The 13,989-nt window shown below is 56.9% G+C and overlaps 2 protein-coding genes across 2 annotated transcripts; one reads left to right on the forward strand and one right to left on the reverse strand.

Annotated features, from left to right (window-relative positions):
• Positions 1 to 734: 734 nt before the first annotated feature.
• On the reverse strand, positions 735 to 10,439 carry NDUFS6 (NADH:ubiquinone oxidoreductase subunit S6). Its single transcript, XM_055308455.1, has 4 exons — positions 10,271 to 10,439; positions 9,602 to 9,655; positions 1,728 to 1,850; positions 735 to 921 (listed from the first exon to the last, which is right to left on the reverse strand). The coding sequence occupies exons 1-4, from the start codon at positions 10,403 to 10,405 to the stop codon at positions 856 to 858; spliced, it is 378 nt and encodes a 125-aa protein (XP_055164430.1). The 5' UTR covers positions 10,406 to 10,439; the 3' UTR covers positions 735 to 855.
• A 1,579-nt stretch (positions 10,440 to 12,018) lies between these two features.
• Positions 12,019 to 13,504, forward strand: MRPL36 (mitochondrial ribosomal protein L36). The gene is made up of 2 exons (XM_055308311.1): positions 12,019 to 12,163; positions 13,063 to 13,504. Exon 2 carries the CDS (start codon positions 13,079 to 13,081, stop codon positions 13,409 to 13,411), a length of 333 nt encoding a protein of 110 aa, XP_055164286.1. The 5' UTR covers positions 12,019 to 12,163; positions 13,063 to 13,078; the 3' UTR covers positions 13,412 to 13,504.
• Positions 13,505 to 13,989: the final 485 nt, after the last annotated feature.

The raw sequence follows: 13,989 nt of genomic DNA on the forward strand, positions 1-13,989 counted from the left end.
TAGGCTAGTGATGCTCTTTACTGTTTCCAGCTCCCAGGACTGAAGAGAAAAGTTGCACATCCTTCTGATAACGTCTCAGTCAGGTAATCTGTTCTTCCATCTAGAATACTTTTCTCTACCCTCTTAAGTTGGGAGCTTAAATTTTGTCATAATGAGAACATACCTGGGCATGCCTCCTCGCTGGTCATGCTGTGCTGTGGTGTTCCCGGAAGGGCAGGCTTTCCTCCAGTCTCCTTCCTCACCATCACTGCCTCCTCGGAGACCCCACATACCACAGGTCAGGGCTCGCGGGCGCTCTATGCAGCCTCACTTCCCTTCCCTCCAAAGTCGTCCCACTACTTGTGTTAGGAATCCTTACTACTCTATACGCGCACTGCCCTCTGGCCTGCATGTGACTGTGAATACCTCCCAGCAGGTGCTTCCTGGGCATTAAGACTCCATATCTCAGCCCAACAAGAGGACAGAAGGGGAGCCTGGCCGCAGGAAAGCAGCCAAAGAGGAGGCCTGAGCCTGGCACCGACTGCTAGGGGAGCCCTAAGGCTGATGAACCACCATGTTTTCATAAAACCTCTCCCCTCTCACCCCTCAGCTACTCCATGTGGTTGTACGGAGTAAAGCAAGTGCTCAGAGCACCCAACACACACCCCGGAGGAGGACCCCACTTCAGCCTGCGCTCTACATGAACGTTCATTTTCTGAAGTCCGTTCTTTGAAAGAAGCACACAGCTGCCCATCCTGGATACAACACTCTTTATTCGGCACCAGCGGTGCCCCAGGAACAGCGAGAAGCCCTTCACCTGTGGGGTGTGTGCACCCAGCTGCCTGCAGGCCCCCGGGGCCGGGATGCATGGCTGCTCTAGTGATGGTGATGTTTGAACTGCAGTCCACAATAGCCGCACGTCCCCGTTTTTGTTTCTTTGTCCTGAAAAGATTCAAGAAGAAAGATCTCATTTCTATACTGTGCTTCCAATCTAAACAGGTTCAGACACTAGACAAGAAGTCATGCACAGAACCTGAAATACAATGTCAACTAGAAATGGCTCAAAACCTCTGAGGTCGCTACTGAACTGAGAACCGTCAGGGCACCAGAGGCCCAGGTCTGACTGGCTCCACTCGCCCTTGCCAGCAGCTGTGGGCAGTGGCCTGTGAACCCCAGCTGCAGCTCCAGCTCCCGGACCAGAACATGTGGTCATCTCAAAGGACTGCTGCCAGGACAAGGATTAGCGAGCAGTCACTCCTGGCCTTAGCTCAGGAGGGCCGAGGTTCACCCTGAGCCCAGAATTCAATAGACTGGAGCAGCAGGTAGGGTGCTAAGCAAAGGCCTGCCACCCCCAGGCCAGCAGCAGATAGGGCGCTAGGGTGCTGCTGGTTCCCTCCCCTCCATCAAGGCCGCAGCAGGCTGAGCCTCAGCCCCCACTCCCCCTCGTGCTCTGACGCCCTGGGACCTCTCTGCTCCAAGGCTGTGTGTGTGCAGGGGCACCCAAATGAGGCTCCAGGCAGACAGAACCCACGTGTGTGGAAGGAAGTGGCCGGTCTGTCCCTGCTGGTAACGCTAAAAACATCACACAGCACCTCATGGCACGTCCCAGGCAAAAGGGTGCCCTTCACCCAATCTGCCCGCGTGGTCAGTGGGAAAGATCATATGGGCGAGCATGCAGTCAGTCTGCACAAGAGCCACTCGGAACGAGACCACTTAGACTAGGGCAGCAAGGACAGGTGACACGGTACCAGGTTTATGTACACTTTCGGGTGGCCAAGAGCCCCCCCGCCACCGTCGCACGAGATCACACGACTTTCAACTTCACTCACAGGCTGCTCAGCTATCAAATCAATGGCAAAGTTTTCATTCACCTGGAACAAGAGAAAAAGAAAAAGTTGTGCAGCCAAGGACAAAGGCTTGGTCATTTTAGGAAATTTAAGTGTCTATAGACAACAACCCCACACTCTCAGGTCCCACCAGCACACACATGTTCCATGCATCTCCTCCATCCTCATCTAGTATTGCTGGACATTTCAAGACACACATGTAATTTAACAGGCGCACGCGTGCGCGCACACACACACACACACACACACACACACAAATTTAACATTCCTTTTCTTTTTTAGAATATTTTATGTAGGGATTCCTGGGTGGTGCAGCGGTTTGGCGCCTGCCTTTGGCCCGGGGCGCGATCCTGGAGACCCGGGATCGAATCCCACGTCGGGCTCCCGGTGCATGGAGCCTGTTTCTCCCTCTGCCTGTGTCTCTGCCTCTCTCTCCTCTCTCTCTCTCTCTCTCTCTCTGTGACTATCATAAACAAATAAATAAAGATTTAAAAAATAAATAAACAAAAAATTAAAAATAGAATATTTTATGTATTCATGAAACACAAACAGAGAGAGAGGCAGAGGGAGAAGCTGGTTCCCTGCGGAGCAGGAGCCCAATGAGGGGCTCAATCCCAGGACCCTGGGATCATAACCTGAGACAAAGGCAGGCACTTAGCCACCAGGCACCCACACACATTTAACTTTCCATTTGGTTAAAATTTCCAACTCATGAAAATGGTGCCAGAATCGACTACCAACATTCCTCTCTGGTCCATACCTGATTCTCAGACCAGACCACTAGCACAGTGCCCGCGGCTTCAGCACAGGCTCTGCTCCTGGCCCCGGCTCTCACTCCACCCATGGGGACACGTGAGGAGTGACACCGAGGCAGCGCCCAAGGCCGACTGTCCCCGCCAGCACCACACACGCAAGCACCAGGGCTGAGGAAATATCATAGGGTCCTCCGCAGTCACAGAGGCGAGGAAGCTCTGGCCATGTCTACACAGCTGCCAGCTTGGGGAAGCACCCAACAGGGACAATACAGGACAACACGGGACACAGGGGGGATGGTGTTGCACCCACAGGGACCAAAACCCAACGAATATGCTGAAATCTCTGATCTTGTGAATTTTAAAATTCAATAAATACTTCATTATAGGAACGACCTCCTTTTAAAAACCAGTAAAAACAAAGGGAAAGAATCGCTGTTCCTTCTACCTTCCTAGCCTCACCAAAGCGTTTTCACATTAAGACTGGAGCTGCTGGGCAGACAGCATCACCCTCAGCCCCATGTGGAGACGCTGGGCCACCACCTCACCACCCTGAGCTTCGCTGGACTTGCCCGATGGCCCCACACAGTAACCTTGCCACAAAGAAGCCAAGTTTGACGGAGCTGCTGGAGCCAGCCCAAGTTGCACACTCCCAGAAGGAGGCAGCAAACCCCATGACAGGCCCCAGTCAGGAAGACCCAGCCATGGGCAATGCCACAGGAGGAAAGGACCCGGGTCCTCTGACAAGTGAGTCAAGGAGGGAAAGGGATAGTTTGTGTGTGTTTGGGGGTAGGCAGGGGCGACACCCAAAGTGAAAACAAACTGAGACGCTACAGCAACTGCAATGCATGGAGCTCATCTGGATTTTGACTCAAGAAACATTTTTGTTTTACTATGACTCAATCAGAAGTGTTTACCACCCACTAGGTATTTAGCCTACAAGATGCTGTAATCTGTGATACTGATGCCATGGTCACATGAGCACCACCCGGAGCTCTGTAGGCACTGGTGAACTCCAGATTCCACAGAACCACAGCAGCGGCAGCCTGCTGCAAGGCCCTGGTGTTGGGGCAAGCAGGGTGCTGGTGGACCAGAGCGGACACGGGTGTGGGCGCCATGGGAAGCATCCTGGCTGGACAAAGAACAGATCTCACAATGAGCGCCTGTGGCAAACTGGGGACACCTGCCACTGCCTTGCTCATAGGTGATCTGCAGTGAGCCAGTCGCTCAGAGCCACCCCCAACCAATGCCAAGGAGACAAAGCCCAAGGCTGGGCGAGCTAGGAAAGTAAAGCATCCATGCCTGTGTGTCGAGGGAAAGGACAGAACCCAAACCACCCGGTCCCTGCGTGCCTCCCTGCCCAGTTACGGGGCCGACTCTATGTCCCAGCACGTGGGCCAGCCCATGCCAGGAGCTGCAGTGCCCTGCCCCAGAGAGCCCTGCAAATCCAGAAGGGCATCCAGAGGCATTTCCCTGCTCCAGAGGTTTGTGCTTCCTGAAGCCGGCCAGGCAATATGTCATCCCTGACCGCGCTCTTGGCCTCAGCACAGGCATGTGTCCCACACTAGGGCTCTAAGGAGCCACAGCTGATGGCACCTCTAGACCTAGCATCACCACTACCCACCCAGGGTAGAAAACAACTACAAGACCACAGCTGGAAGATCACCCGCTTCCGGAGGCTGGGGGTCATTTGAGTGGAGCACACAACAGTGGAACGAACGCCACAGAGGCGGAACATCACACTTCCCGACAGACGTCCCTGCAGCCACCACGGGGAGTGACGGCCCCGCGGAGACTAGTCAGGAAGTGCAGCCAGGGCTACTCTGCCATCTGCTTGGTGGAGGGTCAACCTCATGTGTGGGCTTAGGGGTGAGAACTGCCCAGCCGGGGGCCTGCCCTGTGTGCCCAGAGCCCCACCTACAGGCAGAGGCCTTACAGTAGTGACAACAAGGAAACAAGTTTTAGACATGGGTCAACCTTCATAAGGGCGGTGGGACCTCAGAATCTTAATAAAGCCTGGAAATAAGTTAGAAAGGCACAATCAACCTCAGTTAACAGTTTTTCTAAAGCCAGCGGACTGCGTCCAGAGGACCCGCGATCCAGCAGGGCCCCACCCCTCACTCTTCCACAGAAACAGATGGTCTCGCCTGCCATCAGCACGGACGATGCCACATGCCTCTCACAGGAGCTTAAGCCCCAAACCCACAGAATGTGGATGTTCTGGAAAAATTTAATTGTTTTTAAAAAGCTTTATAGTTAACAGACAACCAATCTTGTAAAGCTTTCCCTCCAAGTTTTGTCTCCACGAACACAGAAGTTATTGGGAAGTATAACACACCACGTGTGCAACATGGCCAGGCAGGGTGGACTTAGTGCATGGCCACACGGTGAGGCCGAGAGGTGCAGCCATGCTGTCCTACAAACTCCTCTAAGCACAGAGCCCCCCAGATGGCCTCACCGCCCCTCAACGCTGCACCTCCAGTGGGCTGTGTGCTCATTGCTGCTGCAGACACAGCCACGTGTCACAATGAAGCTTCATGGTGTAAAATAGGACGGCGTCTACCTAAGTGACAAATGTGTCACAAAGGCCACACTAACAAACCCCCAGGCTCCGTCACAGCAGTCAGACAGACCACCGTCTCCCGCGGGAAGGGCAGCTGACGCCTGAGAGTGACACAGGACTGCCCCCGTCACTCAGCACCACAGTGACCCCGACCTTCCATGATGAACGTCTCATTCCCGGGGTTCGGTTCAACCGTAAGCATACAAAGAGCCCGGGAGCAAGCAGCACCCAGTTGACTGCGGGTGACCATCAGAGCTCCGTCTTGCTGCCATCACCTAGACTAGGCCAGACCAGGAGGAGCAGCACTGGACCTTAGCAGGGAAATGAACCAGAGCAAGTCACCACATCCACGCTTCTTGCTCAGCTGGAAGCATAGTGGGTCTTTAGGCACACAGTGTGCCACACACCCGCAGCCGTCCAACAGCTGTACAGCTGTCCCCTACACATCACTAACCTAGCAATGTCAAACTACCTTCTTGTTTATCTCTTGATGGCCAATCGATTTGGGCATAAAGATATTTAGGTTTAAACTCAATTGTCAAAAAGCTGTTGTTTTTAATTTGTTTTTGGGACTGACAGTTCCTACAGAAGTTACTCCCTTATATCACACGGAGATCAAATCCATTAGAAATACAACATAAGACACTGGACTATATAAAATAGTATTTAAAACAATACACGAAGGAATAATAACCTAGTTGAGTCACCCAAGTTCTGTCGAATGCTAGCCCTGTTAATAGAAATTCACAGGTTTGGAAAGGGAATAAAGGGGAAAGGAGAAAAAAATGAGTGGGAAATATCAGAAAGGGAGACAGAACATGAGAGACTCCTAACTCTGGTAAACAAACTAGGGGTGGTAGAAAGGGAGGTGGGCGGGGGATGGGGTAACTGGGTGACGGGCACTGGGCGGGGGGGCACTTGATGGGATGAGCACTGGGTGTTATTCTATACGTTGGCAAATTGAACACCAATAAAAAATAAATTTATTAAAAAAAAAAAAGAAATTCACAGGTTTAAAAATAAAAGCCCAAACCAATTATTCAGATTATATGGTATCTTTAATACAAACACCAATATTTATATTTAGTTCTACATCTGTGTAAACATAGGTTTATATAACTTTTAAGTCATGATACAAACTGAGGTTTTCTTCCAAATTAATTTTTAACACAAGTTCAGAGAAAATGTTCAAAAATAGCACCTAGGATTTTTGTACAGCAGTGTTCACAGTTGCTCTGGGGTGACACAAGTCCAGGGGCGACCTGGCCAGTGTGGAGGAAGAGGACAGGCGCAGACATGAGGAGCATGTGGTACAAGGTCATGAAGCCACCAGGGGAGAGAGGACAGTAGACCTCAAGGCTTAGTGTCCAGGCTGCCACCATCTGAACCTTGGGCGTTAGAACCTTCGATTTTCGCCGAATCTAAAGAGTAAACAACTCTGTGAGTCCAGGGTGGGGGCTGCTTCCTGCAGCTCCAACACCCTGGGGTACCACTGCACCTCTTTGGCTCTTTCAGCTTTCCCAAACCTCCCAGGCATGTGCGTGTGCACACACCTTAACGTCACCTCGGTTCAGATGGCCTGCTGACATGTCAGTGTCAAACACCAGTCAGCAGGAGACAAAAGATGATCTGAGTCTTACTCTGCTCCTGGTCTTGGGTAACTCCCGAGAATTTTCCCAAAGCCTCTGCACAGGTACTGTGCGCCACCCCAGCACAGAAGTCACCTCGCCAGGCGAGTGGTCTGCTCTGCCACGGCTCGGAAGAAGCAAGACAAACGAGCTAATGACCAGCAAGCCCTGGGAAAAGGACACTGTTCACTCCTGGGTGGGGCCTGAGGCCAGTCTGCATTTGCCCCGTCTATAGGTTCCTCTCTTCAGCACGTGCAGTTCATGCTTTCCATCCACAACTTCCACAGAATCCTCTTCAAGCTTCACATTATTGCAACAGGACAGCAGGTAAGGTGGGCCTCGGCACCTTGGGGACTGCCCCGAGTTCACCTGAGGTTGACACCTTCAAGCTGCTACCGAAGACCAAGGGGCCCAGAGGGTGAGTCAGAGCCATTACCAGACTCGCCTACCAGCCAGGGGTCTAAGATGGGCAGGACATGTCCAGAGCACCCTTCCCTTGGACGGATGCCCACTCCTCACAAATGCTGGTGAGGGCATTCATACCTGCGCAGAGCCACCCCATCATCGTTGTGGTTCATGGATGGGCTGTGCAGAGCTGTGCTGGGTGGACCTCAGCCTCCCAGGGTTCTGGGCTCTCTGCTTAATTATGTATCTTCCAAACCTACAAATGATACCTGTCTCAGTAAGAGCAATCCTGGCAGCCGCAGAATGAGGGCACCTGTTCCCTGGTGTCTCTCATGGGCTGCCCACTGCCCTAGCAGCCTGTCCACACTGACTCAGCATCCAGAGCCCAGTGAGGTCAGGACGGCAGATCCAGAGGCAGTCAGAGCGACAATAAACACACACCCCCAGCTACAAGGTGACACAGAGGCGGCATTGCTACTGTTGTCACTGTTGTCATCATCCCTGCCATTCCTCACGGCGGTCACTTGTCCACACAAACTCTTCCATTATTGGACAGGAAACGTGGGCTTTCTATTTTATGTATATGACCTCAAAGCCAATGAAACTCTTTCTATAACCTGCAGACGAATATCTGCTCAGTTCCGGCCCCTCTGCCAGGCTGAGGTAGTCATGGACCAAGGCAGGCCTGGCTTCTGTCCCCTCTGAGGCTGGGAGCCGGGTGGCATGTTCTTCAGCACCTGACTGTCCCCTCCTGGAAGACCTGTCACAGGCCCACATGAATTCCTTCGCATACATCCTGCAAACTGTATCAGGCACCTCTGGTCAGAAGTGGCCAAGAGCCAAACACAGATACTTTCCATTTCTTCCTGCAAAGGCCAGTTCACCTCTCAAACTTCCTGCCATCCTTGTTCTCCAGATTAAGCTCAGATTCAGTTCGTTTCCTAAAATACAACTAAACGAAGCTATAGAGACAGCAAAATCAGTGGTTGTCAGAGGCTGCGGAGAGGAAGGTATGAACAGGTGGAGCACATAGAATTTTTAGGGCAGGAAAATCACTCTGTATGATCCTGTAACAGTGGACACACGGCATGCATTGTACATAACCCACATGAACATGAACATAAACCACAGTCAAGTGAGTAACATGTCAGCATCCATCAAGTTCACAGTGATCAGCTATCACACGTGTAGCACCCTGATGAAGATGTGAGCAACAGGGGGTGATATGGGAACCCTCTGCACTTCACCTACAAGTTTCCAGCATATGTAAGTACCTTCTGTAACAATGTCTTTGGGAAACCCAAACAACATTAAAATACTCCTAAATATCAAATTTTTGTCGTGAGAATGAGAGCCAGAGCAGGATTCATCATTTACAGACATACCATGCACCCGTACAACATGAACATGTGCCCCAGAGCATGAGACCCGGAGCCAGGATAAGGTTCTGGACCTGGGTGAGTGGACAGAGTGAGCTGACACTTCAGCACCTTCTCATCTAGTCACACTTCGTCTGCTTCACTGATTCTGTTTTTGTTTGTTTGTTTTTGATTTGAAGGGCCCCTCCATGCACCTGTCACCCCTCTGCCCACCTCCACCTCCACCCCCAATCCGCCCCCCTCCCCGGCTAAGGCAAACAGAAACCACTGGAGGCCACACCAAGTCTCTAGCAGAGAGGAGCTGGGGGCAGACCCAGGTGCTTGCCAAAGCATCCGAATTGCTAGGGAGCTGGGGGCCAGGCTGCATGAACCCATGTCCCCCACCCTACCCATGCCCCCGACATCCACAAAGCAGGAACAGAAGTAATTAATGAGAATTTAACAGACAATGTAACTATGATCAAAGGGAGTGGAACACATCTTACAGACAGCTGGGGATTAACAAGAAGGCTGCCCCCCCAGGAAGGAGGAACTCACCATGACTACAGAGGACGAACGGGCTCGGAAGACCGTGAGCACCGGGGACGTGGCAGTGCAGGTGACAGAGGAATCGAGAGGCGCATAGGCTCCTGTAGGAGGGCCCTTCCTCTGTGGTCAAACACAGGTGTGGGACCCACCACCCTCACTCAGGGAAGGGCAATCGTGGGCCAGCGTCAGTCCCCACAGGAACACAGCCTAGTCTGCTGGGCAGGAAATAGGACAAGCACACCCCACACGGTGACGGAAGAGTCAAAATATGATGTGACTTTAATTTGAGGGTCTCAGGAGTATAAGGCACAGAAATGAAAGAAAAGATCACTCCCGTTTATACTTACACAAGACGTCACTTAGAGGTGGGGGGGGGGGGGACAAAACACACACAGACACGGGCATTTCAGAGAAACGCGCAGCTCCAGAGCTGCTGGCGCGCTCACTGTGGGAGAATTTAAGCCCGTACACTCTTACTTCTCGGCGTCACGTCAACGTCTTACAAAGGCCCACCTCTCACCTCTTTCTGACGACCAACGAACCGAACTTTCCTATAGTCTTGATCGTCATAAACCTGGAGGCAGAAAAAGACCCCATATGACTTTACAGCCTAATTGTGAAAGGAGTCGCTCAGCCTCAGCCTCAGCCTCAGCCTCAGCCGCATGCCTTCCGCGAAAGTGTTTCTTCAGGACCTCCGGCCCTTGGTGACGAACAGGGGGACGGAGCGCAGCCGCGAGCAGGGGCTTATTCGGGCAAGGCCCGCGGGGCGACGAGGCGCAGCGACGGCGTGGGGCGGGCAGCAGGCGGAGCTGCACCCCGTGTCCTCCCCGCGCCCGCGGCAGGTCAACGCGCCCCGGGCGACTCGGTCAACAACGCGGGGCCGCTTCTCAGCTCGGGCTGCCGACTCGGCCCCAACGCCGTCCCCGCGTCGGGCCACAGCACCCCCGAGCTGTGACACTCCGGCCACGCCCCCCGCCCCCCGCCCCCCCGCCCCGGGGCGCGGGAGCCTCGGCCACCACGCCGGGCGCCGCCGGGCTCTGCAGCTGGAGGCCGAGGAGCGGGGAGCCCCCGTGGGGTCACAGCGCGAGACCCGCACACCTGGGCCCAACCCGAACCGGGCCGGCACGGGACTCGGGCCCCCGGTTCTCCGCGAGCCGAGACAGGGCGGCCTCCACGCCGCGGCGCTTACCTGGCCGGTGTGCGTGATCTTCTCCCCGGCCGGCGACGCCCGCACCCCCAAACACCTGGCGCCCCGGGGCGGGCGCAGCGCCGCTGGACCGCTCCGGCCCAGGAGCCGGCAGAAGGTCACTGCCGCCGCCGCCATCTTTGGGCTGAACCCTGACCCGGCGCGCCGGCACGCTGACGCATGCGCACGGCTCCCGCCGGCCCCCGCGGCCCGCACTTCTCGCGCAGGGGAGGCGCGCACGCGCGGTGCGCTCGGCGGGAGCCGCCGGCAGGTGCAGCGGCTGGGCCCGGGCTCGGTCCGCAAGGGGCGGCAAATCTAGGCGCACCGTTAGCCGGCAGTGCTGTTGGGTGATTCCCGCCTGGGGTGGGGCAGGGGAGGATGGAAAACGAAGGTGCAGTCTTCGCATTTGATGCTAGTTGGTAATCATGGGGTGTTCCATATCGCATGTTTTCATTCGCGAAGGGCCTTGTATAGAGGCCCTGTAAGTGCATTGCCGTTGCGCACTGCGCGTCGCTGTCCCCGCGGGAGCAGCGGGTTTCGGGATTTCTGCAGCAGAGCTCAGTGAAGCGACCCGTAAAGCACGCTCAATGTCCTCCCCAGCGCAGATCAGCCCCGAAGGCCCCCTGCTCTAGGGCACCGTAGGCCGACCCGGCTCGCAGTCCCGGCGTTTCCCTCTTCCAGCTGCCTGTCTCATAGACCGGTCAGGAGGGTCACTCACAGGAGCAGCGCCCGGATGGACAAGGGCTGTGGGCACGGGGGAGACTCAGAGCGCAGGGCTGGGGTGCCCGGACGCCGGGAGGTGTTGCTGATGAGGGACCACACGCACTGGAAACCTCTCGGGACAGAAAGATGCCCACAGACGGGCACCACGGGCAGGCCCGGAGCTGACCCCAGCGGGGATTGGGTGTGGTCAGGGTCTTGGCAGGGCCCGCAGGTGAAGGGGTGTGGTGGGGGCCCCAGCAGGTGCAGGGGTCCGATGCCCAGCGGTCGAGGCCGTGGCGGGGCGCGCAGGTGAAGGGGGGTGGTGGGGGCCCCAGCAGGTGCAGGGGTGCGGTGCCGGCCCCAGCAGGTGCAGGGGTCCGATGCCCAGCGGTCGAGGCCGTGGCGGGGCGCGCAGGTGAAGGGGGGTGGTGGGGGCCCCAGCAGGTGCAGGGGTGCGGTGCCGGCCCCAGCAGGTGCAGGGGTGCGGTACCCAGCGGTCGAGGCCGTGGCGGGGCGCGCAGGTGAAGGGGGGTGGTGGGGGCCCCAGCAGGTGCAGGGGTGCGGTGCCGGCCCCAGCAGGTGCAGGGGTGCGGTACCCAGCGGTCGAGGCCGTGGCGGGGCGCGCAGGCGGGCCGCACACGGGCGGGTCCCGACACCCGTAGGGAACAGCAGGCGTACAGACTCATTGTGGGCTCGGGCGGTGGGCAGAGGGGACTCGCCGGACTCTTTGAACTTCTCTGTTGGAAATGATCCTAACACAAGGCTGGAGGGAGGAGGTACTAAGTGCGGCAGGTAGGACCAGGGCCCGTCACCGCTTCCCTGAGCGTTGCCACACCTCTCCCAGGATGTCCACCTAATACAAGTAGCGGGTTCTTCTAGCTCTTGTTTCCACTTCGGTATCCGTCCGTGTTTTAAAAACGTCTGGTTGGCTGTGACTTCTGCATTCCAGGTATCTATTTCCCTCCCCATTCTGGCATTCCCTGAGACCCCAGGGACCGGGGGCAGGAGGGCGGCCCAGGGTGGGCGCGCAGACGCCCTGGTGACTCCGCCTCTGCGCCCGGCACTGCCGGGGCCGCCACGTGATCCTGCCGCCATTTTTCTTTCTGGCGGACGCTCCGGGCGGCGGCGTCCCTGCCCTACTGCGCAGGCGCGTGCGAGGCGCGCTGCCGGCCATCGTGGGCGCCTTCCTGCCAGGTCAGGGGTCCCGGGGGTCGCGAGGGGCCGGGGGTCGGCTACCGAGAAGGGCCGCCTGGATGCTGTCCCCTCCCGGCGGGCACATCGGGGGCCCAGCGCTTCCTGCCGCGTCCCCAGCCTTCAGGGACCGCCCGGGGGCGGGGGGCGCAGGGGGCCGGCGGAGGGGCCGAGGGCTCGCGGGGTTGGGGTAGGGGTGATGATGGAGTCTGGGACTCTCGGGGTTGGGGGCGGAGATGGGGTGAGGGTGGAGCTAAGGCTCCCAGGGATGGGGGTGGGAGTGGAGCCGGAGGCTCAAGGTAGGGGTGAGGGTGGAGGAGGTGCCCGCGGGGTAGGGGTGTGGGTGGAGCTGGGTGCTCGCGGGGATGGGGGTAGGGGTGAGGGGAGCTGAGGCTCTTGGGGGTGGGCGTAACAGTGGAGCAGGGGGCTCACGGGTTAGGGGTGGGGGTGACTGGAGGGGGGGCTCACCGGTTAGGGGTGGGGTAGGGGTAGGGGTGGAGCAGGGGGCTCACAGGGTGGGGGGGGGTAGGGGTGAGGGTGGAGCAGAAGCTCCGGAGAAGGGGGAGGTGGAGCAGGGTGCTCGCGGGGATGGGGGTAGGGGTGATGGTGGAGCGGAGGCTCCCGGGGGTGGGGGTGAGGGTGAAGCAGGGTGTTCATGGGGGTGGGGGTGACAGTGGAGTGGGGGGCTCACGGGTTAGGAGTGGGGTAGGGGTGAGGGTGGAGCAGGGGGCTCACGGGTAGGGGTGAGGGTGGTGCAGGTGGCTTAGGGGTGGGGGTAGGGGTGAGGGTGGAGCGGAGGCTCCCCGGGGGTGGGGGTGGGGGTGGGGATAAGGGAGGCCCCGGGTGGTGAAGCTCTTCATGGAGCAGGGAGGCCTTACCTGTTGCCCGTCTGCCCTCCGCAGGGTGGGCCGCAGCAGCATGGCGTCTGTGCTTGTGCGGAAGGTGCTGGTGTCAGCCCTGAGCCCGCTGCTCCGGCTGAGCCCGCACCTGGCGATGCCCCGAGCTGTCTCCACTCTCCTGCCCGGACCCTTTCGCTCTGTCGGTGCCACTGGTACGAAGTCCACGGTGTGGGGGCTCATGGGCCCCTTGCCCCTGCCCGGCCCCCTGCTGCCAGGCCTGCAGCCTGCCCTGGGGTTCAAGACCAAGGGTGTCATCAAGGAGCGCTGCCGGGACTGTTACCGCGTGAAGAGGCGAGGGCGCTGGTACATCTACTGCAAGACCAACCCAAAGCACAAGCAGCGACAGATGTAGTTCCGGTCGCTAAAATAACGTGCAAAGCTGCATCACTTCTTGGAGAAATGGTACCACCTACTGAAAGAAAAATAAAATTTACACGCGGCCTAATCTTTGTCGACTGTCCGGTCTTGACTCTAGTGCCCGTGCACCTCACCTCCTGTAGCAGCCAGGTCCAGTCAGCTAGGCCAGCCAGAGCCCAAATGGGAAACGCATTGTTCTTATCTCCTGTGCAAGCCGCTGGTACTGGGGCCGAGGGCAGAAGATAAACGGAGGAAGAGCTGGTCAGAACGCAGCCTGGTTAGGAAGAGCCCGGTTCCCTGTGCAGGACCCTCCTGGCAGGGGGAGCTCAGCCCTGGCTCTACACTCAGCCAGAGCCCTGCTTTTAATGACCTCAGATGCTTTTTCTCAGCATTCCTGTCTTGAGGATAAGTGTGAAAGCCTTGAAAGCAATTTTTAAGTCAATAATTTAATATTCTATATGTAAAGTTAATTCAGATATGAACTAAGCATGTTTGTGGTCCATGGTGAGACATGAATGTGCATGTGTATGTGGTGCGTGTGTGTGAATGTGTGCCCTGCTCACGTGTGCATGC

Source organism: Nyctereutes procyonoides, unplaced genomic scaffold (assembly GCF_905146905.1).
Source record: "Nyctereutes procyonoides isolate TBG_1078 unplaced genomic scaffold, NYPRO_anot_genome, whole genome shotgun sequence".
Taxonomy (NCBI): Eukaryota; Metazoa; Chordata; class Mammalia; order Carnivora; family Canidae; genus Nyctereutes; species Nyctereutes procyonoides.